The sequence below is a fragment of the Suncus etruscus genome, chromosome 4, assembly GCF_024139225.1.
Source record: "Suncus etruscus isolate mSunEtr1 chromosome 4, mSunEtr1.pri.cur, whole genome shotgun sequence".
NCBI classification, from domain to species: Eukaryota; Metazoa; Chordata; class Mammalia; order Eulipotyphla; family Soricidae; genus Suncus; species Suncus etruscus.
In genome coordinates this window covers 82,074,756-82,102,651 of record NC_064851.1, presented here as the reverse complement: position 1 = coordinate 82,102,651, position 27,896 = coordinate 82,074,756, and the positions used below count along the sequence as shown (strand labels likewise).

At 35.3% G+C, this 27,896-nt stretch overlaps 1 protein-coding gene and 1 non-coding gene across 2 annotated transcripts in view; both read left to right on the top strand.

Annotated features, from left to right (window-relative positions):
* The window catches only part of LAMA4 (laminin subunit alpha 4), a 161,831-nt gene that overhangs the window by 119,185 nt on the left and 14,750 nt on the right, over positions 1-27,896 (top strand). Inside the window, exons 16-31 of the mRNA XM_049771231.1 lie at positions 2,154-2,270; positions 4,179-4,358; positions 8,166-8,305; positions 11,131-11,307; positions 12,425-12,570; positions 13,383-13,545; positions 14,337-14,470; positions 15,288-15,459; positions 18,497-18,628; positions 19,965-20,107; positions 20,925-21,063; positions 22,252-22,389; positions 23,039-23,172; positions 24,508-24,672; positions 26,042-26,195; positions 27,468-27,655. Of these exons, the coding sequence (XP_049627188.1) occupies positions 2,154-2,270; positions 4,179-4,358; positions 8,166-8,305; positions 11,131-11,307; positions 12,425-12,570; positions 13,383-13,545; positions 14,337-14,470; positions 15,288-15,459; positions 18,497-18,628; positions 19,965-20,107; positions 20,925-21,063; positions 22,252-22,389; positions 23,039-23,172; positions 24,508-24,672; positions 26,042-26,195; positions 27,468-27,655 (2,422 nt within the window). The remainder of the gene's footprint in view (positions 1-2,153; positions 2,271-4,178; positions 4,359-8,165; positions 8,306-11,130; positions 11,308-12,424; positions 12,571-13,382; positions 13,546-14,336; positions 14,471-15,287; positions 15,460-18,496; positions 18,629-19,964; positions 20,108-20,924; positions 21,064-22,251; positions 22,390-23,038; positions 23,173-24,507; positions 24,673-26,041; positions 26,196-27,467; positions 27,656-27,896) is intronic.
* Positions 5,542-5,648, top strand: LOC126007311 (U6 spliceosomal RNA). Its single transcript, XR_007494893.1, has one exon. It is a non-coding gene; the product is annotated as a U6 spliceosomal RNA (small nuclear RNA).

The following is a 27,896-nucleotide window of genomic DNA, read 5'->3' as shown; positions in this document are numbered from 1 at the left end:
TTTGCTTGCACACAGCTGATCCAGGATGGACTTTGGCTCGATCCCTGGCATCCCATATGATCCCCCAAACCAGGAGCAATTTCTGAGTGCATAGCCAGGAGTAATCCCTGAGCGTCACCAGATGTGGCCAAAAAAAATTATTATGGGTCTAATTTATTATATTATGCTGGTATTAAGCATACCCTAGAAAAACTTAGAATTTTAGAGTTATTAAAACTTATGAAAGCTGTTTAATATGCTGTGAATAATTTTTATCTTTAGAGTTCCTTATTTTATTTGCAAAGTCATCTGCATTTTTCTATTAATATTAATATTTTCTATTAGAATTACTGTTCATAATTACATTAATTAAATTTCTATATGTTATGTTCAAAAGTATCATAAATGGGCACTAGGACCTTTTTTTGTTTTTGAGCCATATCTCAAAAACAGTTATAAAATGTACTAGGAAACTTAGATAGTTATCCCAAAATATGCAGGAAGAACCTTTAACAAAATTCAAGAAGTGAGTGGTAGAGATAGCATAGAATTAAGGCACTTGTCTTGTACATAGGACAACACTGATTAACTCTTATGCACCATACACACACTCACACAAACACACACCATTTGCTACCAGGAGTAACCTTTGAGAACCCTGGAAGTAGCTTACCCCTCCATTCCACAAGAAAACCTTAATAACTATTCATGTTTTGATGTCCTAAATTGCCGAGGTGTAGACTGAAAATGTCAGTGGACTGTTGTAGAAGAATATTGGCACTTCAGTAGTTGGGATGCTGTGGTAACATAAAAATATTCATACTCATATAAACATCAATAAAATGTAAATTAAAACTAAAAAGAGTAAAAATGTCGAAAATTCATAGAAAACTAGAAACAGAGACTTCTGCAATGTAAATAAAAATACTGAAAGTTCTCCCTTACGGTTGGAAACCAGCCAAGGGTGCCCACATTAACAAGTTAATGTGTCAAAATACAATTTAAGTCTGCATACAACAGTTAAAAGTTAAATCATTAAAATAAGCTCATTAATGATAGCATAAAATACCTTGACAAAACCAGATGAAAGATCTTTACATATGAAATTGTAATTTGCTACTGAAAGAAGTTAAATATGACATGAGTGAAGAACAAAATTAGAATCAGATCTAAAAATATAGAAACCGATTATTGGAAGACTCAAATTTGCAAACATGACATTTCTCTCAAAATTACCTTTTGATTCAATATAATATTTTTAAATATATGTGTGTACAGGATTATTCTAAATATCAATTGAATTGAGTGAAGAGAAAGTAGTCGACACAGTTTTTAAGAATAAAAACAAAGCTGAAAGACTAAACCTACAAAATATCAAGACAAAACACATAAATCAGATATATAAAAGATTATTACAATTAAAATGACAAACTTTATATTTTCTTTTGGAAACAAAACTGGAGTGATGATCATTTGGAGTAATCATAGACACTCAGGGAATTATGGTCTATTTTCTTGATGTCACAGTGGCTAAAAATTGTACTCACTTCCTAAAAATTTACCAATTTGTCCATATATAGTATGTAGCCCTATCCATATGTATGTATATATCAATTAAAACTGTATTAATTAATAAAAATAACAATTATTATTCTTATTAAATAAACATAAATAGAGCTAGATTATTTTTCTGCTCCTTATCACTTATGCTGCCACATGTTATTAGTCACAACAATGCTATATTTTTATCAAAGAAACTACCCACAATTTGTGGTCATTTATGACATCCTAAATCACTCAGTGACTTCTCTGCATAGTGATCTCTTAACAAAGTGCTACTTTCCCAAACCAATGTTTAAATTCATATACAATTCAGAATAATGTGATAATTTCATGCTACAAATAATAATTTTTTTTACCAATTTGACGTTTGGAGGTCACATACCCAGCAGTGCTCATGTGATATTCCTGGCTCTGTATGCAGACATCATTAATGATGGGCTGGGGAGGTAGATAGTGAAAAAGAAGTCATACATGATGCTAGGGATTGAATCCAGGTTGGCCATGTGCAAGGCAAGCACCCTGCACACTGTATTTTTCTCTCTAGTCCCTAGACTGTTTTGTTTTTAACCTGGAATATTGGACCTACATTTGAACTGATTCTTCACTCATAGGCAATGAAGAGGCAGTAGCTGACACAAGCAGGCGTGTGGATGGAGCCCAAGCAAGGAAGAGCTTTTTTAAAAACAGATTAAATGATGCCATTAAGCAACTACAGGCTGCAGAAAGAGGTAAGGATCATACAAGAAAGCTAAATTTGTTCAAGGTATTAAGACCAATTTTCAAGAGGAAGGTGTGATAACTTACTACTCAATGAGAAATAAACTACATACAAACCAAAAAGAAAAATACTGGAAAATAGGGGCCGGAGTGGTGGTGCAAGGGGTAGAGCATCTGACTAACCTAGGAATAACAACAGTTCAATCCATGGCACCCCATATGGTCCCCCAAGCCAGGAGCAATTTCTGAGCACATAGCCAGGAGTAATCCCTGAGCATCACTGGGTGTTGCCCAAAGACCAAAAAAGAAAGAAGGAAAGAAGGAAAGAAAGAAAGGAAGGAAGGAAGGAAGGAAGGAAGGAAGGAAGGAAGGAAGGAAGGAAGGAAGGAAGGAAGGAAGGAAGGAAGGAAGGTAGGAGGAAGGAAGGAAGGAAGGAAGGTAAGGAAGGAAGGAAGGAAGGAGGAAGGAAGGAAGGAAGGAAGGAAGGAAGGAAGGAGGAAGGAAGGAGGGAAGGAAGGAGAAAGAAGGATGAAGGACGGAGGAAGTGAAGGTGAGAAAAAGAAAGGAGAAGAGAAAGAAGAAAGAAGAATAAGAAAAAGAAAGAATGAAGAGAAGAAAGAAAGAGAAAGAAAGAAAGAAAGAAAGAGAAGAGAAAGAAGAAGAAAGAAAGAAAGAAAGAAAGAAAAGAAAGATAAGAAAGAAAGAAAGAAAAGAAAGAAAGAAAGAAAGAGAGAAAGAAAGAGAGAGAAAGAGAGAAAGAGAGAGAAGAGAAGAGAGAGAAAGAGAGAGAAAGAGAGAGAAAGAGAGAGAGAGAAGAGAAAGAGAGAGAGAAAAGAGAGAGGAAAGAGAGAAAGAGGAAAGAGAGAAGAGAGAAAGAGAGAAAGAAAGAAAGGAAGAAAGAAAGAAAGAAAGAAAGAAAGAAAGAAAGAAAGAAAGAAAGAAAGAAAGAAAGAAAGAAAGAAAGAAAGAAAGAAAGAAAGAAAGAAAGAAAGAAAGAAAGAAAGAAAGAAAAAGAAAAATGAAAAATTCTGGAAAATAAATGTAACTCTTGTAATCAATTACCCAAGGATGGCTTAAATTTTAAAACATCTTTTTCCTATGTGAATGCAGAGAGACAGAGAGAAAGAGAAAGAATGGGATGCTGCTGCTTATATTATTAACTTTGCTTTACTGGGCTTTGGGGTGAATTTTATTAATAAATGTTCCCATTGACAATGGATTTCAGGCATTAATGTGTCATAAGTCAAGAAATGTCTGTAAAATAAATCCTCACATTGTCTAATCACCCCACACACAGTATTTCCAGCCCCTAGGTGAACAGTCTGAAGAAGGGTATCCATGAAGAATTAATAAATCAAGCCAGTCAGGAGAGAATCATGGAGTCAGTCACTTCGTGGTCTCTCTGCCCACCAAGCCAAACTAACTTTTCGTTATTCTTCCAGTACAAATTCAACCAGGTGGGGAGGGTAGAGTAGAGATCCAGGTGGACTTTTACATACCAAAGGGATAGGTTTAAAGAAAAGAGAAAGATAGGGAAATGCCTTTGTTTTCGGTTAATAGTGGGTGTTATCTTACAAATGCATCTTACAGATGCATTTTTGTGGTTATCACCAAGGTCCTCATCTGTATAAATATTAACTGTTCTTTTTTAAAATTACCTTTAAATTTAAAAACAATTTAGGTGACCCATATTATTTTAATGGGAAGGTGTCTTTAAGGTCATCTTAAATTGTACTTATAATATTCCTGTACACCTAATTTAGACCAAATTTGACACACAATTTCAAATATATATATTTGAAATTTTATCTGCAAACCCAAAAATTGAAGTTTGTATCATCCCTATGACAAAATAGTGGAAATGTTTTAAAAAATTTTACTTTTCTGCAAGGTAACAAATTCTTGTGCTTTATCTAAAGGTGACACTCAGCATCGACTAGATCAGTCCAAGATGACCATTGCAGAAGCTAACAGGACCACACAGCAAGTCCAGGAGGTCACCACCCCCATGACTAACAATATCAACAACTGGTCACAGAATCTCCAAAGCTTTGACTCTTCTGCTTTCAACACAGCAGTGAACTCTGCCAGAGATGCAGGTAGAACTAACAATGAGACCCACTGAGGAAGTAGCCAATAAACTCTATACATCTTTCATTAAGAAACAATTTCCTTATTTATGTTTAAGATTGAAATATGGACAAAAACTTTCTCTGTGTGTAGAGGGCAAAAACACATATACACATACTTATATTTCACCTGGATAAAATATATTTTGTATTATTATTATAATTTATTATAATTATAATAAAATAGATTTTATTATTATAAAAACTTGTTCTTAGGAAACAAAATTAAATGTAAGAGTAAATCATCCTAAAAAATAGGTTTTCTTATATGAAATAATTTACTAAACACATCGCTAGACTTTTTTACACAAATAAATAAATTTTATTATTATGCAAAATATTTTATTGACAAACTTGAACATACAAACCTAAAGCAATAAAAATAAAATAACTTTACATCTGTCTAACTTGTTTAACTATACAGAACTCTTAAAATCATATATTTTAAATTTTTTCAGTTATTTGAGGTGTTACATCTGGCATTGTTTGGGGGTTATTCTCAAATTGTGCTCAAATCTGACTGTGATTGAGCTCAAGCATACAAAGTGTGACCTTAGAGCAGTTTTTCAATGTTTACAGCCTTGTTTTATTCAGTATCTTCATTCTAGCTTAAATATCAGGACTAGAACTTTTAGTCCTCTAATATGTTTTCACAGAATGTCATACTTTCACTTTCATCTGAACTAAAAAAAAATAGTATGAATCCATATATCATCTTAATTCCCATAGAAAGCTCCGTTATTTCCCTAATAGATACTCCATCTTATTTTTCCCTAATGTTTGTTATAATACCATGAATTATCAAGTTGTACATAATACAACTGCTACAGGTATTAAATATTCAAACAGCAATCCCACCACCAGTGCAACTTCCCTTTCACCACTACTTTAGGCTTTTTCCATGAAAGCATAAACAAATTTATTTAATATTTCATTATAACATGGGTCCAGAGCAGTTGTTTGCCTTGCAAGGGCATTTGCCTTGCACGCAGCTAACCCAAGATGGACCTCGATTCAATCCCCTAGAGTCCTGTATGGTACCCCAAGCCAGGAGCCATTTCTTAGTGCATAGCCAGGAGTAACCCCTGAGCATCACTGGGTGTGGCCCCAAAACTAAAAACAAAATAAAACAAATTTTTAAAAATTCATTATAGTGCTCGCTTTGGCAGCACATATACTAAAATTAGAACGATACAAAGAAGATTAGCATGGCCCCTGTGCAAGGATAACACACAAATTCATGAAACATTTCATATTTTAAAATATTCATCATAACACAAAGGAAATTATCAAAATTTAGATCAAGGCAGGCCAATTAGAAATGATTGTTATAGCTCTCTATGGTTTTACTAAGGTCAGTGAGTCTCTAAGGATTTACTGAATTGTGGTTATGTTGCTGTTTTGCTCACTATTCCTATAGTAATGCTATAGTTGGTAAGTTACTATGTAATATTCCTATCAAAACTCCTACGATACTATTGGGCTGACACTATGATAATATATTGAGGTTTTGTGCGGCACATATAGCCACGTAGTCCAAGATTTATAGAACTGAAATAAATTTTATGCCTTTGATGTTTATTATGGTTAAGTCACAGAGCTGGGTCTTTTCTGTTGTTCAGCTGCTGTATTTCATGCAGAAATGGAAATTTAGCTTCTCCTTTGAGGAAGAGGAAGTTGAGGCTTGCTCAAATTCCAGTTCCTAATTCTCAATAACAAGGGCTCTGCAATTATATAGAATATGCAAAAGATATTTTTTGCCCTGATCCCTAGCTTTGCAAACTATGGACATAGAGCATAACACATAGAAAGTTGTCTTAAAGAAACTTCTTTCTGATGTATTATCAAAAATTTTTTGGTATATATACCTATTTATTTTTTAGATCTGAGCTCACATAAAAAGATGAGGAATGGGTTACAAATAGAAAAGATTTCATTTTAGGGACCGGAGAGGTGGCACTAGAGGTAAGGCATCTGCCTTGCAAGCGCTAGCCAAGGAAGGACAGCAGTTTGATCCCCCAGTGTCCCATATGGTCCCCCCAAGCCAGGGGCGATTTCTGAGCGCTTAGCCAGGAGTAACCCCTGAGCATCAAACAGGTGTGACCCAAAAACCAAAAAAAAAAAAAAAGAAAAAGAAAAAAAGAAAAGAAAAGGTTTCATTTTAAACATAAACTTTAATCCAATGGTTCAGAGATTGTAGAGTGAATCACCCTGCAGTGGTCCTCAAACTATGGCCCGCGGGCCACATATTGTATTTGTATCTGTTTTGTTTCTTCATTGCAAAATAAGATATATGCAGTGTGCATAAGAATTCGTTCATAAGTTTTGTTTTTACTATAGTCAGACCCTCCAATGGTCTGAGGGACAGTGAACTGGCCCCCTGTTTAAAAAGTTTGAGGACCCCTGCAAGTGCCTGGCTCTTTGGAGCTGAGTTGAAGGATCTGCCTTTCTAGTAAATACCCTGACAATAATAATGTGCTGTCTGAGGACCATATGCTGAGAGGTTTGGATAAATTTCTGTCATTCTCACTGCAGTGGATTTCTCTCACTGTAAGTCATAAGTCATAAGCTGTACACTTATGACCTGTACTTTTTTCCTGCATTCATAGGAGAAAACTAGACTCTAATCCAAATATAAAAGCCCCAAACCAATTGTCTATCTATATGTGAGTGTGTGTGTATATGTTATATATAATTTATTTGTATTTCTGGGCCACATCCTGTATTGCTCAGGGGTTAGTGCTGGTTCTGTACTCAGGAATTATTCCTGGAAGTTCTCAGGAACCATATAGGATGCCACATGCCAGGCAAATGCCCTACCCAGTGTACTATCACTCTCCCCTATAGTTTAAAAAAATCTAAATCAGGAGGGTTAGAGAGCTAGCACAGACAATGGGACACTTGATTTGCATGCAGCTGATGCAAATTTGATTCCAAGCACCACATTAGAAGCCCAAAGCCCCATCAGAAGTGATCTTTGAGTGCAGTGTCAAGAGTAAGCCCTGAGCCCTACCCCCAAAACAATAAATAAATAATCTAAATAATATGACCTTTGTCTGAGTGACCCTTATCTGTGTCTATAAATTTTTCTAAAATGTATATCTTTATATCTAAAAATATATATTTTATATCTTTCCACTCTCCCATTAGTATATCTGCCAGATTGTGGTTCCTTTTCTTTTTTAATCTCAACTTTCTTATGATTATGTAGTTGCAGCTGGTTGATGTGTGAAAGGGCACCTTGAATAAGAATATTTCCACATCCTTTATCTCGTGTTCCTTTAACCGGCTACATTGGTTTTATTGGAAATGCAAGCAGAATCTGTGCTGTGTGGTGAAAAGGAGCACTTGTAATATCCTTTAGACATGCACATTGTAAGTCATCTTGCCCTTCATACAATTAATAGACCAATGTGTATTGTGAGTGTCACAAAAATAGATTTGTTCATTGAGCATAATTTTTCAAGATTAAACTGTTTTGTTTATAGAAAAGAAAAATACGTTTTGGTCTATTCACCTAATTCCAGAAATAAACTTTCTATTGAGCAATAGTATTCAGTTATTTTTTGGTTTGGAGGCCACACTGATAGTGCATAATGGTTACTCCTGCTCTGTGCTCAGGAATTACTCCCAGCAGTGCACAGGGGACCATATGAGATGCCAGAAATGCAGCGCAAGTTGGTCACATACAAAGCAAACACCCTACCTGATGTACTATTACACCAGCCTCCTCTATTGAGCTATTTGTTCAAATAATATGTTTTTTATTACCTGCAGTAAGAAATCTGACAGAAGTCATGCCTCAACTTCTGGATCAACTTCGTACAGTAGAGCAGAAGAGGCCTGCAAGCAATGTGTCTGCCAGCATCCAAAGGATCCGAGAACTCATCGCTCAGACAAGAAGTGTCGCCAGCAAGGTAACTGATGAAAATATTCAGTGACAATTAAAACGTAAGACTGAGCCCCAATTTCTCAGGCAGCTTCCAGAATCTGGAAATGTTCAACTCTACTAAATAATGCAGGAATTCCCAGCCCCATCTGTTCATCCAAATTACATGAGGATTTCTGAAAAACAATACCTAGATCCAACCCCAAAGCAATGCACCTATTTTCTGCCACAGTGGGTATTAACTACGTATACCTGGATCAGTGCTCAGGTAGGTGCGAGTCCTCAAGCCTAAGAGAAGGCTCAACATCTGTAACTTTTCAGAAGTCCCCCAGTGGTTCTAATATCTGCAGCCAGGATTTAGAACTACAGACTAAATCTAGTCAATTATTCTCACATAGAAATCAAAGTCAACTCCAGTAAAAACTCAATTATTATTCTCATTATAATTATTAATTATCTATACAGCTATTTCATGCAGTTGTACAGAAAATACTTGCTCCTCTAACTCTCTATCTTCTCATATTTCTCTGATACAAATATTAAATATACTTTATTGACACTTCCACAAGCTTACCTAAGGGATTAAATACTGATTAAGCAGAATAATCTCATTAAGGACCTGATAAACTCTGAGATGTTTACAGAAGCAATGGAGTCCCCCCACAATTACAAATAGAATTAGTAGGAACATATCCCAACACAACAGTGAAAGTTTTTCACCATTGCAACAGGGCTTATTCTTGGACTTCTTTTTAATTTTTTTTTTGGTGGTGGTGGTGGTTGTAATTGTTATTGTTGTTGCCTTATATACGAGCATTTTATACAGCCAAATTGTGTGCTTTTTTCCTCAACTGAGAATTAGACTGAGTAAATTTTTATTCTAATTAATGACAGAAATAAGAGTTAGAAATCAACTATTTGGTGATGAAAGAGATGGTTCTTGGGAAATTTTAAGTTTAAACAACTTTGAAGTGATACAAGAATAATTGGTTCTACACCCTAATTTTTAGGTTCATCAGGGATCACTCCCAAAGATTCATTTATTATTTATTATACAAAATATTTATTTATTAAACAAAAAACTCTCAAAGCTAGGATTTTGAAATTTAAAAAAAATTGTCCACTTAACTTTTATAAAAAATATCAACTTTGATTAAAAATTGATTTTATACATTGCTTTATTTTCTATAAATAAATTCATGATTTTTGCTCATCTGGCAACATAGGATAGCCACATACAAAACATTTAGAAAGATAGCCTGAGTTTCCTGGTCATCAATATTAAGCAACCAATGTTCATTAATACACAAATATATCTAAATGTTCCAAAATATTGCACAAATATCATCAATATACATATTTCATCCCTTCATGAATAATCCAAAAAGCTCAGTCAAACCGGTTCATATGGAACGTCTTATAAATTTGTTGGTAGGGTACTGAGCGATAGTATAGCAGGTAGGGCATTTGCCTTGCACACAGCCAACCAGTTTTGGTTCCTGGCATCCCATATGGTCCCTGAGCCTGCCAGGAGTGATTTCTGAGCACAGAGCCAGGAAAGAGTAACCCTGAGTACCGCCAAGTGTGGAGGGAGGGAGAGAGGGAAGGAGGGAGGGAGGGAGGGAGGGAGGGAGGGAGGGAGGAAGGAAGGAAGGAAGGAAGGAAGGGGGAGGGAGGGAGGGAGGGAGGGAGGAGGAAGGAAGGAAGGAAGGAAGGAAGGAAGGAAGGAAGGAAGGAAGGAAGGAAGGAAGGAAGGAAGGAAGGAAGGAAGGAAGGAAGGAAGGAAGGAAGGAAGGAAGGAAGGAAGGAAGGAAGGAAGGAAGGAAGGAAGGAAGGAAGAGAGGGAGGAGGAGGGAGGGAGGGAGGAAAAGGAAGGAAGGAGGGAAGAAGGAAGGAAGGAAGGAAGGAAGGAAGGAAGGAGGAAGGAAGGAAGGAAGGAAGGAAGGAAGGAAGGAAGGAAGGAAGGAAGGAAGGAAGGAAGGAAAGGAGGGAGGGAGGGAGGGAGGGAGGAAGGAAGGAAGGAAGGAAGGAAGGAAGGAAGGAAGGAAGGAAGGAAGGAAGGAAGGAAGGAAGGAAGGAAGGAAGGAAGGAAGGAAGGAAAGAAAAAAGAAAGAAGCTTGTGAATTGTGCTTTATTGTGATGCCTTTCCAGAAATCACTATAAGGAACATAATAAACACATCGGTCTAGTCATAATGATAGAGTGAAGCACTAAAGAGCACTTTATATTTATTTTATTTCATTCTCACAACAAATTCATTTGTCATTTAATAGGTGAGGAAATAGAAGATTAAATAAATTACTTATTATTTCAAAGCTAAAATGTGGCAAAACAAAGTTTCAGGAATCCTTCTAAAGACTTCATAGCAGGTTTTATACCCCTTTTAGTTATAGTCAAGAATATTTCTCACCACATTACTCTATGGCTCATTTTGAAGACCTTAGCTGTACTAGTAGTTATAACTAGTTATCTTTCACCTATAAATTAGTAGTTCTTAGTGTTATGAATCTTGTAATTGATAACATACTGTCTAGGTATCTATTCATTGAAGCTATTTAGTTTATCCCAACTAAGTATGTGACTCATTCTGGATTTCGTATTTATTCTTATTCTTATTGAACTTTCATTTTTATTTTGCTTTCTTTGACCCCACTTTAAAAAATAGACTCCTGAATTGTAATATAGCAGAATTTCTTTCTCCAACAAGGTGAGGATATCATATGAAGCAAAAAAAAAAAAAAAAAAAGAACTCAGAGATCACAATAAGGAGTGTGGGCAGTCGATTAAGAATGATGGGGAAACTTTATGCCCATCGTGCCAAGTACTTCTAACAGAATCATTTTCTAACTCCAGATCCAAGTATCCATGATGTTTGATGGTCAGTCAGCCGTTGAAGTACACCCCAAAACTAGTGTGGATGACTTAAAGACCTTTACATCCTTGAGCTTGTATATTAAACCTCCTACTGTGAAGAAGTCAGAGCAAACTGGAATTTCAGATCAGTTTATCCTGTACCTTGGAAGCAAAAATGTAAGGACATGCAAATTTTGAAAGTTTTTTTGGGGGGTGAGGTGATTGGATAACATCCAGAAGTGCTAGAGGTAAGCTACTTCTGATTCTCTGCTAAGGAGTGTCTCCCAGTAATACTTGAGCTGATATGAACTAACCCCAGTACTATCTCTCCTTCCTGAAGCCATGAGATTTTTTTTTAAAAGAGAGAATAAGGTGAACCAAGATCCTTGGGCGTGAATGGAAGGTACACTGGTGATGGGTGTAGTACTGAAATTATGTGTCGGGGAACCATCATTAACAGAACTTCAATCAATTTTAAGAATTAAAGAGGAAATAATGGGGCCCGGAGAGATAGCACAGCGGTGTTTGCCTTGCAAGCAGCCGATCCAGGACCAAAGGTGGTTGGTTCAAATCCCGGTGTCCCATATGGTCCCCCGTGCCTGCCAGGAACTATTTCTGAGCAGACAGCCAGGAGTAACCCTGAGCACCGCCGGGTGTGGCCCAAAAACCAAAAAAAAAAAAAAAGAGGAAATAATGTGGAAAGAAAATATAGGATCTTTTCTTTTGCCTTAACATAAAACTATCCATGCAAATAAAGAAAATTTTCACTCTAGTAATCCATAAATTATAAATTAGTTTACTTTCTAGACAAAAGTAGTAATTTAAGAACAGATCTTTTTCCTAGGACAACAAATCATTCATTTTAGTATGTTTCTGGGGTTTCTTCATATCAGCCTCACAACTTTGAAGAGCATGAACGATGCATTTCAAAGACCTTTAGAATGGCAGAAGCCCATTACAAATGATGAAGAATTTTTGAATTGTTTGAACATCTATGATAATAGGTATTGGCAGGCTGATTACATTACTAAATCGATCAAGTAGTTCCACACTCCTGGAACAATCAAATCTTCACAAGCTAGCAGCTGCCTACACTCTTGCCAAAAATTTGCTTAGAGTAAGCAGGGTAACTCAGATACTTGAAGCCAGAGGGAGGCTGTCCCGTTTACCAGGTAATCTAGGTAATAAGGCAGACGAGGTGATGCACTTTACATACAATCAAATTGCCTTTTAAGAAAATGAAACATAATATTTACCTCATCTGGATATTATTTAAGTGAGTTCTTGATTTCAGGCCAAGAAAGAGTACATGGGTCTTGCAATCAAAAATGATAACCTGGTGTACATTTATAATTTGGGAAGTAAAGATGTAGAGATTCCCCTGGACACCAAGCCTGTGAGCTCCTGGCCTGCTCACTTCAGCATTGTCAAGATTGAGAGGTAAAGTGAATTGATAGCAGGGCTTATACACACAAAATAGACCTCCAGAGCTGTTGAATGTTCTCTCTCTTTCTTTCCCTCTTTCTCTGTCTCTCACAAAGAGACACACAATCATGTGGTTATTAATTATAACACTTGCTCAACTTTCTTTTTGCCCCTCTTTCTTCCATTATTTCATTACTCTTCTTTCCAAACACCTTGGCAGAAAAGAAAAAAATTAGTAATCATTTTTAAATTGCAATCTGATTATCAGATTTTATATGGCTAATCCACAGGTTAATTTCAAGATGGAATGCCTTTTTGTTTTCACTTTGCTTTACTTGTTGATATTCTTTAAATGCTCATGAATATGACTAAATCAATTTACTAGGTTTTTATGTGAAAATGTTAATTAGCATATTATTGTTCTATAGAGATTGTACAGCAGGTCAGATTAGCCTATCCAGATTCAATCTCCAGCACTCCAAATGGTCTCCCACGCCCTTCCAGAGGTGATTACTGACATCAAAGCCCTAAGCACTACTAGATGTGGCCCCAAAACAAAATAAAAATATTTTATATATTGGAACATGTCGCCTGGATTCATGGTGCCCAAGCACATATCACCTGCATCTCCCTCTTGAGATATGTACTTTTTCATCCTTTCATAGTGCACTGGGGCTCTTTGGCAAAGCTAATGCTCTCTTAAGCACATTATTCTTTCTTCTTCTCCCTCTTCCTCCCTTCCTCAGAATTTCTAAATAAAACTGTTTTCACTTCAAAAGAATTGACATATTATTTAGCCAATAAAATGTATGTATTCATCTCTACAGGGTAGGAAAACATGGAAAAGTATTCTTAACAGTCCCCAGTCTAAGTAGTACTGCAGAAGAGAAGTTTATTAAAAAGGGGCAGTTTACAGAAGATGACTCTCTACTGGATCTGGACCCAGAGGACATTGTATTTTATGTTGGTGGAGTGCCTTCAGAATTTAAGGTAAGATACCCATCTCTGTTTTGACTTATTTAAAATATACAATAATTGATTTTTAAAATCCATAACCCTATGATAATGTGAGGACAAGAAAGAAACCTTGCTATTTTAAGGTCTTATTTCTTTAGGTGGTAGACTACTGAACTAGAATATAGAAATCTGGTTCATAAATCTGCTCTGATTTCTCTATCTTCATAGTGCCAAATGATTTCAAATTATAGTTAACACTTGAATATCAATTTTTCAATTGAATACATACCTATGAATCAACACTCCTGCCACCGCTGCTACAGTAACAGTTGTACCTAGCAGATTTGTAACTAATCTGATATTTAGAAGCTTAAAAAATTCAGCAACTTGAACTTCACCATCTGTGACCCTATTAAGAATATAGGAACCTTAGATGACTGGAAGCTGAGCTAGGATTTTTAATTCCAGGACTATTATTACTTACTAGTTCTAGACATATTATTGAAATTTGCTTTCTGGGGATTTCTTTATCTGTATTAGAATAGGAAGGCTTGATTCGAGAGCTAATGTAAAAGTTCATTTAAGCCATGTGTTTACCGTTCGATATGTAGCTCAATAAATAAACCTCACCCTTTTGCAAAGACACACAAATTAAAAAAAATTGTTTTGAACATTGATAACAAAAGTCAGTTCCAGAGGCATTTTTATATCAGTGAGTAAATTCTCTCTGTCTACAGTTTAGTTTTATTGCCTCTTTGGGAATATCCTGATAGCAGGTGAGATTCATCACACAGTCAGTCAACTTTGCTTTCTCTGTTACACAGCTCCCTAGCAGCTTAAACTTGCCTGGCTTCACTGGTTGCATAGAATTGGCCACTTTAAATAATGATGTGATCAGCTTGTACAACTTTAAGCACATCTATCATATGGATCCCACCAAGTCAGTGCCCTGTGCAAGGTAAGGATATGTTAAAAAAAAATCTAAGGCTGAAGAAGGAGCTCAAAAAGTTTTGGATGCTTTGATGCATGAGGTCTGGGTTTGCTCCCCAACACTGCACGGGCCCTAGAACACCCAGGGCATGGCCCTCAAGCACCAAACCTGGAGTAACCTCTGAGCATCCCAGAATGCAACTCAAAAGCAAAAACACAAACAAAGGACCTTGATAGTCAGGTAAGAGCAGTAGAAAGGACAAATGGAAATTAACATTCGGGTTCCCTATATTTTCTCTAGGAACAAAAAAGTTTTAAAACTTCTTTTTAGCTGTGTGTACCAAAAATTTTTGAGTTCACTCCCATAGAGAACAGACACAGGTATTAAAAGTAATAAACACTTGCTTTTCAGATTTAATTTAGGGTTCCAGATATTGGGAATTAAGTAGATATTTCTATTACTAAGCATCTAGGGAAGATGAGAAATTAAAAATCGTTTATTTAGGAGCTAGAGCAATAGTATAGCATGTAGGGCACTTGCCTTACAAAGTGGCCAATCTGGATTCGATCCTCAGCATCCCATACTGTCCACCAAGACTTCCAGGAATGATTCCTGTGTACAGAAGTAAGCCCTGGGCACAGCTATGTATGAAAACTTACGCCTCAAAAAAAACCTATTTATTTAAATTGCCTGTAAATACTGTTTATGTCTCCTGTGCACTCATAATTTCATTTAAATGCTCTAAAGTCCATGGAAGGTGTGATGAAAATGGGCTCTAAGGGTCTCACTTGAAAAGCATAATAGAAACTACAATGTTACAGTGATTCTTGTATTTCCATTTTAGAGACAAATTGGCCTTCACACAGAGCCGGGCTGCCAGTTATTACTTTGATGGCTCTAGTTATGCTGTTGTGAGGGATATCACAAGGAGAGGGAAATTTGGCCAGGTGACTCGTTTCGACATAGAAGTCCGAACAACAGCTGACAATGGCCTTGTGCTCCTGATGGTCAATGGAGTGAGTAAAATTAACCTCTACATTTTTTTTTATTAGTTCCTTTACTTTCTGCTATGCATGATTCCAAGAAACTTCTCAAGTTGAGTATGGTTGCCATCACACTATTTAGAAATCTTTAGGGTTTTTGTTTGTTTTGTTTTGGGGTCACATTCGGCAGTGCTCAGGAATTACTCCTACCTTTGTCCTTAGAAATCGTTCCTGGCAGGCATGGGGGACCAAATAGGATGTCGGTATTTGAACCACCGTCCATCCTGGGTCGGCTGCGTGCAAAGCAAATGCCCTACCACTGTGCTATCACGCTGGCCCAGAAATCAGTTGTTTAGATATTTTTCTCCTTAGGAAAATAAGATCAGCAATAAATAAAAGTAAAAATACTTTCATATGCTTACTTTTATAAAAGCAAAAATACTTTTATATGCTTACCACATATATGATACATATTTAGACAAAATTGATGTTAGCAGTATCGAATTCAGCATTACAAATAAAAATTATTTGCATAAGGTAAATAGAATATTAACTACAAATTTTAAAGATGATTTAAAATAAATTGCTAGTAATACAAAAACTATTAATAGTGTTAATGATAGACTATAATTGCAAATGCTTTCAAAAAGTACTTACAAATTTTCTTAATTTTTCTTAAATTCTTTGTGATTCAGAAATTTTCCTAAATGCAATTCAGTATTAAGTTAGTTCAATATTTAATTCTATTTGCTGTCATATTTTTTTCAATGCTGGCATAAAAATAAAATGATTAAAAGTGTATCTATAGCTATGTTTACTAAATTATGATAAATTTTTAATCTATGGCCAATTGACAAAATCTGTCCCTAAAATTTAGCTAATGGCCATTCTTGTAGATTTTTCATATATTGTAGCATTTTAAGATCTTTAAACAGAGTTGAAGACCATTCAAAATTTCTTTTGAAAATTTAAAAATAATTCCTTTCTAAAGTAACAGTTTAATAGTGTAGATTTAAGAGGCTTACTTACACATGGTGTAAATTTTTCTATACTCATTAATTTAAGCATATAAAAAATTTTAAAATATTTTTAACCATCTATCAGAGTAAAATTATTGTTTAAAGTTACTTCCTTGGGCTAGAACAATAGTAGTGAGGAGGGTACTTGTCTTGCATGCAGCTGACCCAGGCTTGATCACCAGCGCCATAATCCCCACAAACCCCACCCCAAAAGCCCAAAAAAGAAAAATTCCTAAGTATAGAACCGGAAGTAAGCCCTGAGCACAGTTTGGTATGACCACAAAAGAAAACAAAACAAGTTATTTTCCTTCCCATCCATTCGTATAATATCCTTATCCTGAAGTGACAGATCAAATATATTTCTGAGGCTGAGTGATAATACAGTGGGTAAGGCATTTGCCTTGCATGCAGCTGACTCCAGTTCTATCCCCAGCATGCCATATGATCCCCAAGACTTCCAGAAGTAATTTCTGCATGCAGAGCCAGGAATAACCCTTGAGTGCCATCAGGTGTGCCCCCCCATAAAAATACAGGGCCAGAGCAATAGCACAGTTGGTAGGGCATTTGCCTTGCACGCAGCTGACCCGGGTTCAATTTCTGGCATCCTATATGGCCCCCTGAGAAAGCCAGGAGCAATTTCTGAGCTTCAGGGCCATGAATAACCCAATCACCATCAGGTGCCCCCCCAATAAAAGAAAATAAAACAGACAAAAAATATATATATATATAATATACATAAGTCTCTTTAAAGTACTAGAGAGCTTCATGAAAACAAAATGTGAAAGACATATCTCAAATAAAGGTCAATTTATTTTATAAATAAAACATGTAACACTTGGTCTCCCAAAAGGATCCCAAAATCAAATAATCAAACTAAAACAAACTGATTTTTAAAAAAAAAAGCAATTGAGTATATATATATATATATATATATATATATATATTATATAGAGAGAGAGAGAGAGAGAGAGAGAGAGAGAGAGAGAGAGAGAGAGAGAGCTTAGTTCTCTATTTTCAAAAAAAGTTAAATGGTAAATAGGGTAACTTAAAATTTTATTAATTTGGGGCCGGCAGATGGCGCTAAAGGTAAGGTGTCTGCCTTGCAATCGCTAGCCAAAGAAGGACCACGGTTCAATCCCTTGGCGTCCCATATGGCCCCCCTAGCCAGGGGCAATTTCTGAGCTCTTAGCCAAGAGTAACCCCTGAGCATCAAATGGGTGTGGCCCGAAAAACCAAAAATATATTTTTTTTCATTAATTTGTAAGGTAAATAAGAAACATAAAAGGTTGTTTTATGTGTGCATAAATATTAACACTTTGGTAGAGTGGCACAATAAATAAGTACTGCTATTAGAGTTCTGATCTTTATTTCATAAAAATTTCAAGTATTTTTTTAGTCTTAAACAATATATACTCACGAATATATTGTTGAGGAAGGAGGAAAAGTACAGGGATTAAAGCACTTATCTGGGCTGGAGAGATAGCATGGAGGTAAGGCATTTGCCCTGCATGCAAAATGACAGTGGTTTGAATCCTGGCATCCCATATGATCCCCTGAGCCTGCCAGGAGCTATTTCTGAGCGTAGAACCAGGAGTAACCTCTGAGACCTGGTGTGTGTCCCAAAAACCAAAAAAAAAAAAAAAATGTTTTTAATTTAATTTTAAAAAAGCACTTATCTTGCATCTTGCCTACCCTCATTTGAATCACTGGCAATATATACGGTATCTAAGAACTTACAGGGGTCACTCCTGAGCACACATCCAGAAATAGCCCCCTGAATACCGCTAAGTATAATACCAAAATAAAAGAAAGGAGTAAAAAGAGCATATAGTGTTAGGTAAGGGCAGTTAGCACAACTGATTGAAGCACATGCATTGCATAAGGGAGCCATGGGTACCAACCTTAAGCATCTTATGGTCCCCCGCACTTCTGTGTGTTGCCCAAACAGTGACAATATTGTATTACTTCTCAAATTCAGCAATGTGTGTGTGTGTGTATTCATATATAGCTTTATAATAGCAGATGCTCACTTCTCAAAATTCTCTCTACAGAGTATGTTTTTCAGCCTGGAAATGCGCAATGGTTACCTACATGTGTTCTATGACTTTGGATTTAGCAATGGCCCAGTTCATCTTGAAGATACATTGAAGAAAGCTCGTATTAATGATGCAAAATACCACGAGGTATAAAGGTTTAGGTTTGGGTGGCTTCTCATAATGTTTTGTTATATTTATGTCTAATGAAGTTTTCAGACAACTGAATGAAAATCAAAGGACAGTAATTAAACCCTCACATTTAAAAGAGGAACTTGTCTTCCTAACCCCAAGATAGAAAATGTTTAAAAGGGATGACTTTTTAGTTCTACTGGTGATATCAATAATATAATTATTGACATATATCTTTTTCAGTGTCCCACTGACCAGAAGACTGGTAAATGTCTTGGTTACAATGATATTCCTAAATTATTCTACTACACATTTGTTTAACTACATGGTCTCTTGTTTATCCTTTAAGCTCATGTAAACTTAAAAATTATGAATGTAAGCAAATAAAACACTTCCTTTTAAATCATTTTATAGAACTTAGAAAATATTAATACTTACATATTTATAAAATAATTCAAAAAGAAATCACTTTAGAGTTGAAAATGTATATTATGTTGAGGATAAAAATATATTATCTTTTCCACTAATATCTGTTTAAAATCTAGCATTTAATAAAATGTATAAAGGACATAATATATTTTAAAATGAATAAAAATTTAGGGAATCACAATCTTCATTTCCCTTTTCAGGTCAAAGTTTGTAACCTCATGGGGATGGTTTACAATAAAAAGTCTTCTTCTGACTAACATTTTCTCATTAGATCACCAAAAAATGACACTAAAAGCAGTTGATGATCTCAGAGTTCCCTGTTTTTATAGTTCTTTCTTGAATTTCCTCAAATGGAAGGAAACATAAACCTCATAATTTTTCCTCTTGGGCTGGTTTCCTCTCTACTTGGAAATTCTTTTCCAAACAACGTGGACCTCAGATTATATGAATTTTTGTGTACATGAGAAAAAATGTGTTCCACCTTTTGTACACACACACGTACAAAGACACACACATACAACTCAAGGAGGTCCAGATGCTATTACCAGAATTATTATAAAAATATGTAGTTATCGTGTCTGTGATCCAGGGTCACTCCAGTTCTGAAAATACTATACACAAAAAGGTATTATTAGATGGAAAGATAACACTCACACAACTTTCCATTTCAGTAAACTGTGACAATTGTTCTACTTCAAAAAAAAATATGTAGTTATCTTTAAAAGCTAAATATTTGGGGCCAAAATAATAGTATAGCAGGTAAGGCTCTTGCATTACACTCAACCTACCTGAGTTTGATATGACTGCAGAGTCAGGAATAAAATAAATAAAATAAACCCTGAGTATCACAAAATGTGGTCCAAAAATTAAATAAACAAGTTAATGGTTATCACTAATCAAGACTCATTATATACTATTTCTCCAGATCTCAATCATTTATCACAATGACAAGAAAATGATTTTGGTAGTTGATAGACGTCATGTCAAGAGCATGGATAATGAAAAAATGAAAATGCCTTTCAAGGACATATACATTGGAGGAGCTCCCCGAGAAATCTTACAATCCAGGTAAGTTTATTTTCAGCAGATGTTTGACTCTATTGGTATGCTGGCTTGAGTATTATTCAAGAAAATAATGGAAAATTCAAACACTCCCACCTGTAACTTCTCTGTATGCACCTAGGTTCATTGAGACTCCCTTAAGTTCCCTTGAGTCTGCTTAATCCATCTCTATTATCCCTTAAATCAGTAGCTACTATTTGTGATCTACATATTTCTTTCATAATTATAAAACTCAAATATGATCTGATGTGATATTTGTGATCTTCAAAAGAAAAGATAAAGCCTGTGAATTGTATGGAAACAGAGCATCACTGTTTCCCTTTATTATTATTTTAGTCTTAATTCTAAAACATTTGAATTTTTAAATAACATGAGGGTGCAAAATATTTTAATTTTCAAAAAATAAGGACTATATACAGTTAAACATTATTTTAAAATTGGGCTGGAGAGAGAGCTGGTTGACAGCATTCCATATGGTCCCCCAAATACTGCCAAGATCATTTCTGAGTTCAAATTCAGAAGTAACCCTAAACTTTGTTGGATATGACCTCCCAAGAAAACATTATCTGCTATATATAGTGGTTCCTGCCTCCCTCACTCTCCCTGTACCACTGTCAAGAAATAAGGAAAATAATGGTTCCAAATAAAGTTGTTCTGTAAGCAAAGGTTATACATTAATGACAACTTATCAAAGAAAGCATGAGAATATAAATGATGATAAAGCTATTGTAATTGCCTCTAACTGTATTTAAATATCATACAACTGCAAAGAAAAATGGTCATTATTATTGATTATTTCAGTGGCACTACTTTTTTTTTCCAGGTTTCTAACAAAACACCTTCCCTTAGATATCAACTTTAGAGGATGTATGAAGGGTTTCCAATTCCAAAAGAAAGACTTTAATTTATTGGAGCAGACAGAAACCCTGGGAGTTGGTTATGGATGCCCAGAAGACTCTCTTGTAAGTACAAAAGCTTTTCAATAAGCAAACTCCTCAAAACCTGGAAAATCTTAGCTTCTCTGCAGTGTTAAGTATACCGTAGAGATGGATAGGAACCTCCCTAGAGACTCTATCCTAGACACTGAACTATAGCCCACGCAAGTACCAAGTTCGCTAGCTACAGTGGCTTGATTTTCTCACACACAACCGAGAGGAAACTTTCCTGGCATCACAAAAAAGCCTTTGGGATGGGGTAATGAGTATATATGGAGTCAGGGGTTGATCCCTGACTGATGGAGAAACCCTGAATCTCTTAGGCCAAAGGAATTCCCTTTCTTCCCCAATGCTTACTGTGCCTATGCAAAAAAAAAAAAAAAGTGGGGTGAAACGCCAAACCCTGCCACTCCAGCACCCATACTTTTTCTGTTTTGTTTTGATTTGTTAGTTTTTTACTTTATTTTCCTTCTCTTTTTTTCTTCCACTTTTCTATCTCTTTTTCACTCTTGTGGTTATTATTTAGATATTTATTTTTATTTTTATTTGCTGGGTTCATTTTTTTTCTTTTTTCTTCTATTTTTCTTTTTTTTATCTCTCTTTTCTTTCTTTTTTTGGTAGTTGTCACCAATTTTTTTTCTCCCTTTTTTCTTATCCTTTTTATCTCCAATGACTTTGGAATAGATGCTCAATCTATAACAAGCTGTAAAGTGGAGACCAGTTGCACTAGCATTCTGGGGGGTAGAGGAGGGAGATATGGGATGCATACTGGTAACAGGGGCAGAGAGATGACAGCACTGGTGGTGGGAATGCCCCTCATTCATTGTCACTATGTACCATAAATGATGCAGTCAAAGATTTGTAATGCACTTTGGTCACAATAAAAATTAATTTAAGAAAAGTATACCATAGGATGCTTTTGTGAAGAGCAGGAAAAGAAAAATCACTAGGCTAGCATACCTTGTGATGTTCCTCTGTGACTTATTCAATTGCTTCAATATTTAACTAATAGGAAGGGCTTCCAATGTCTGTAGAGACTAAATATACTTATCCACTTGAGGTAAAGGAAGAAGGGGAAAGGCAAAAGCCCTGTCAGAATTCAGAAAGGTGAACATTGCTGAATTACAGAAGCTAAAATATAAATTGTCAATATAGAAACTTGTTGTATGTGAAACTGACATTTAAAGTAGCCCATATTCTAATTTTTTGGCACAGATATCTCGTAGAGCATACTTCAATGGACAGAGTTTTATTTCTTCAGTTCAGAAACTATCTTTCTTTGATGGCTTTGAAGGAGGTTTTAATTTCCGAACACTACAGCCCAATGGCTTGCTCTTCTATTATGCTTCAGGAGTAAGTATTTGTTTTTGCCTGAGGAAATTTTTGTGGTTATTGATCTGTTATGCCTATCTTTAAAGCAAGTTAAAAATGACTTTTGCTGCACAAGAATTTTGCCTCAGGCATATATGCAGAATACATTATTATAGATGCATTATAAAGTATTATTTCAGGAGTTCTTAATCTGGAATTTACATAACCTGTCCCTCAGAGATTTATGAAAGGAAGTTAGATGGCCTTTGGCAGAGTGGGAAAAATGAATATTTCTGACTAAAATTTTGCATTTTATTTTATTATAAATGTTGGAACACTAACATTGTTTTATTAACTGTAACTTTTTATTGATAGAAATTACCCACTTAAAAAAAACTTATAGTAGAGCCACTGGCCACAAGAAAAAAAAAATCACCAGATATTTTCAGTTCAGATCAAAGCAGACTAGATTCTTTACCCACTGAAACATGTCTTTGTCCATAGGCAGTGGCCATCTAAGCCATGGAACATATTGTGTTATTTTGAAACTATTTCTTTAAAATGTATTTTATTGAAACTATTGTTCAAGCAAACTTTTACCTTTAAGCAATACCATTAGATAAGTGTTGAAGACATGTACATCTCTTTGATCCAAGCATTTCTTCCTTCAACGTCTGTACTTGCATTTCAGTCAGATGTGTTCTCCGTTTCCTTGGGTAATGGCAGTGTGATCATGGATGTGAAAGGAACCAAGGTGCAGTCTTTAAATAAACAGTACAATGACGGGCTATCCCACTTCATCATCACCTCAGTCTCACCTGCAAGGTGAGTCTTTACACTGGAGACTTTTATTGGGAGGGCACGATTTTCTCACATGACCATTTTGAATGACACTCTAGCTTATTACTTTTCTGATAGTTCCAAAAAAGGGCAGAAGAAAAAAATTAACCTTTTGTCTAAATAAATATTAATTTTTAAGATATATAAAATAAATCAGGGGCTGAAGAAATAGTATGGAGGTAAGGCATTTGCCTTGCATACAGAAGGACGGCAGTTTGAGTCCCGGAATACCATATGGTCCCCCAGGCCTGCCAGGAGAAATTTCTGGGCGTAGAGCCAGTAGTAACCCCTGAGCGCTGCCAGTGTGACCCAAAATTTAAAAAATCATTATAAAATATAAAAAATAAAATTTTCTTAGTAAAGCCATAGATTATAGCCTCTTTGAAAGAAATATCTATTTATGCTATTTATAGATTGGAGAGCAGCATTCTGCTCCTAGAATGAGCTCAGAAAATATTAGATTCATTTAGATTTTTTAAGTTCACAGTTTTACCTCAAAACTGTATAATATTAATTTTTTTAATATTTTTCATCAGAAGGGAGCTTTCTGGAAATTAATTCCTGGTGTAGATTGCAGCTATCATCTGTGTCTAGATCTGTGGGGCCTTCCCCATCCAACCAAAAACAATAACAACAGAAAAACAGTAATTCTTTTCTAGACTTATTTTTTAATCAGGATAAAAATTTTTTTAATTTTAAGTGAAGCTGGAAAAATAGTGTAGCAGATAGGGCTTTTGCCTTGCATGCAGCTAACCTAGGTTCAATATCCATCACTCCCCTGAGGCTAGCAGGAGTGATTCCTGAGTACAGAGTCAGAGCATAGGTAAATGTGGCCCGAAAATCAAAAGAAAAAAATTTATGTGATTTGTGACAAAAATATTCTCTCATAAATTTAATTAAATATTCATCATGAATTATATTCTAAATAATCACCATGAATTATATTCTCTTGAGCACACACAAAACAATGATATTGACTAATAGTCTAAATTTATGTCTTTATGGGTTTTAATTCCAACTATGGTGTTTAAATAGGTCTACATTATTTTCTATATTCAGAATTTATACATTTCTATATTGTATATTATGTATTCCATATATTGAATATTTCTAATTATTTTCTGAATGTAACTATATTTCATCACTTTTTTTCTCTTGGGCCTCATGAAGAGTTTCACGGTTTTTGTTTCATAATCATGTGTTCCATGAAAATTCCAAGAGAAAACCTACAATCTTCAATGACAGTTAACATAAAATTTTAGTTGTCTGGTGTATAAAGAAGTTGGTTTTTTGTTTTGTTTTGTTTTGTTTTTTTTGCAGATATGAGCTGATGGTAGATAAAAACATATATGGGAATGAGAATCCTACCAAAGGGAAGGCAGAGCAAACACAAGCAGGTGAAAAGAAGTTTTACTTCGGCGGTTCACCCATCAGCCCCCAGTTTGCTAATTTGACTGGCTGTATAAGTAATGCCTACTTTACCAGGTATAATTTTTTATTATTCATTAGTCCATATGATTGATACATAATGGAAAGTAAAAATGAAAATATTTACATAATTAAAGCTTACATTTAAAAAGTTTGAAGTTTATCAGAAATGGTGGAAAGCAGTAATTAGAAGGTAGTTAATAGAATAACTGACATACTTTGGTTTGTGTGTTAAATTTTTTGCCCTTTAAATTTCCTATGATCTTTCTTGCCTAGATTAACCTTCATTTCTTCACCTGCAAAATGAAGATAATAGTGACTTCCAGGATGCTTGTTATGAAATTGTTAAGTGATGACATATATAGTGAATCTGGCCTACAGCAAATTATAAATATTAGATACAGCTGTTTCACTCTTTTTTTAAGCATGATATAATGATATATATAACGCAGACATAATGTTTCAGTACGATGTTAGCAGAATTGAAGGGCCACCCAGGCCACATCTTCAAGAGGTCATGTTGTACCAGGATCTTGTATATGTTAGGCATGTACTTTACCACTCGACTATTTTCTAGGCACCTAGATGCAATTATTTTTGCATTTATTATTAATTGTGTGGTAGAGAAAAGCACACCCAAACCTTTGTTGGAGGTTCAGAAAGTCTTTTTTTTTTTTTTTTTTTGGTTTTTTTTGGGCCACACCCGGTAACGCTCAGGGGTTACTCCTGGCTATGCGCTCAGAAGTTGCTCCTGGCTTGGGGGACCATATGGGACACCGGGGGATCGAACCGTGGTCCGTCCAAGGCTAGCGCTGGCAAGGCAGGCACCTTACCTTTAGCGCCACCGCCGGGCCCCCAGAAAGTCTTTTTAGTTTAACACATTAGAGGTCATTAATCTGGGGCCTTAACGAAGAAAATGAGAACTCACAGAATCCAAGAATAAACAAAAACATTTAATAGTTTAATAACACAAAGGTTGTTTCAATAATCCAGAATATATTGAGAGAAAAAGATAGTTATCTGTTAAAATGTGCAGGAATCAGGCATATAGCTCTTGATCAGCTGTGAAGATAGTGATTGATGAATTAAAAACCCATCACACACATAAATTTTACTGACCAAAAATTTTTACTTCCTGTCTGGATGGATCAATGAGACATTCTCATCTAACCATCATTACTATGTTTGAGCAACCCTCCTAGCTCAGACCAAAAAGACACTGTCCTTTGACCTAGAAATGTATGACATATGACATTCTGAATTAGTTCTGTTTTCAATTGCGGATTAAAAAAAAAAAAACATGCTCAACAAATGATTCCTTTTATCTTAGCTGAAAAAGAAACGAAACTCTTTGAGTCTATAGTTTTCATCATGTAACTCTGAATATTATTTTTAAATGTTCCTCCACCTCTCTGTTCAAACATAGATTGGATAGAGATGTGGAGGTTGAAGATTTCCAGCAGTACTCTGAAAAGGTCCACACTTCTCTTTATGAATGTCCCATCGAATCTCCACCACTGTTTCTCCTCCACAAAAAGGGAAAAAATTCTTCGAAGACTAAAACAAGTTTGAATAAAAAGGTAAAAGATAATATTGTACCAGAATTTCTGTTACCCTCATGAATCATTCTAGACGCTGGTGCTTTCTAACATTTGCTTTCGTTTGCACTGTTTACAGATGAGAGGTAGTGTTCATGTACTAGATCTTATTTATTTTATTTTACTTTTATTGACCTTTCCCAAACTGTCCTCTCTAATCTGCCCTTACTTTATGGCACACTCCTTTCAGAAGAGGGTTAGTTTTTTAAAATCCAAATAACACCTATTCATTTGAAAAACAAAGCTCCATTCTTTGACAAATCATCTAAAGTAGTTTCTAACTGGTATCAACCCATCTTTCAATTTTGCCACATTTGTACTTGTTTCTCTAGATCAATTTTAATGCCTTGATAACAAGAATCACTTCTCAGCTTTCTGCTCCTCACTACCGATTCATTTCCCCTTAAAGAAGACAGAAATATTGTCTTTCCCTTTACTGCTTCCTCTTAGGTATTCAATAAATATTTGCCTGAATAAATAAATAAGTGGATAAATGATCATATTCATTTGCACTTACTATTCTTTTTTTGGGAATTAATCTTAGCTTTTAACTTTATAACTCTAGATTTTTACGTCACCACTTTAAGAACACCAGACAATTTTTAAATATTTTTACTCCTCTTTTTTTTTTTTGTTTGTTTGTTTGTTTGGAGGCTAAGGAATAAATACTTCTGAAAGGGTTTGGGAGACCATACGTGGTTCTAGGAATGGAACCCAGGTCAAGTAAGGCAAATGTCCTAGATGCTATGCTATATCTCCAGTCACAGACAGTTTTTAGTGATTTTATATCCTGTTATATAAAAGTTTTCCTCTAACAAAAGATATTCTGAAATATAGTAAAGCTGTTGCTAAGTATTTTAAATGTTACATAGAATTCAAGCATAATAAGTGGTATGTTAAAAAAATGACATGTTTTCTGGTAATGTTTCACTGTTTTGCTTAGGAATATCTTACTGCAAATTTTTTCCACTTTTTAGCAGAAGTTTAATAAGTGTATTATTTAAATGATAGGGCAGTTATGTCTATAACTTTAGTTTACAGGTGAGAATTTTGAATTTGTAAATGCTCCTTTGTTATTTGTCAATGCTGGGACTGTTACTTGCTTTTGATGAATGAGAAGGACCTAATATAATAATGTAGAAATAAGAAATCTTTAATTAATTTAGTAAACGTGTTAGTGATGGAATTCACAAAAAAATTCTTCAGTAGTATGCTACTTTCATCCCTTACAATGCTTTATTTTCTCTCTTATAGGGGGAAAAGAGTAAAGATGCACCTGCATGGGACCCAGTTGGCCTGAAATTCTCAGAGCAGCCTGCTCCAAGAGACTCTCGTTGCCAACTTTCCAAAAGCCCTCGAGCCATAGAGCATGCGTATCAGTATGGAGGAACAGCCAACAGTCGCCAAGAATTTGAGCACTTAAAAGATGATTTTGGTGAAAAGTAAAGTAACACCAGCCTTCCAAATTTAGACCCAAACCTAGATTTTTCTACTTACCTACTCCTTAATTACTGCATCTTATATTTTTCCTTTGACCTTTGCTTACTATGCCATCTTAATTCAATTCATTTCTCAGCAAACTAAATAATTAAATAGTAGGTAATTCTTGTTTCCAACTACATTCTCTCTGACTTTCTTCTCCTTTCTACATAATGTGGGTTCTTAAAGTAGTTTTTATGTTTT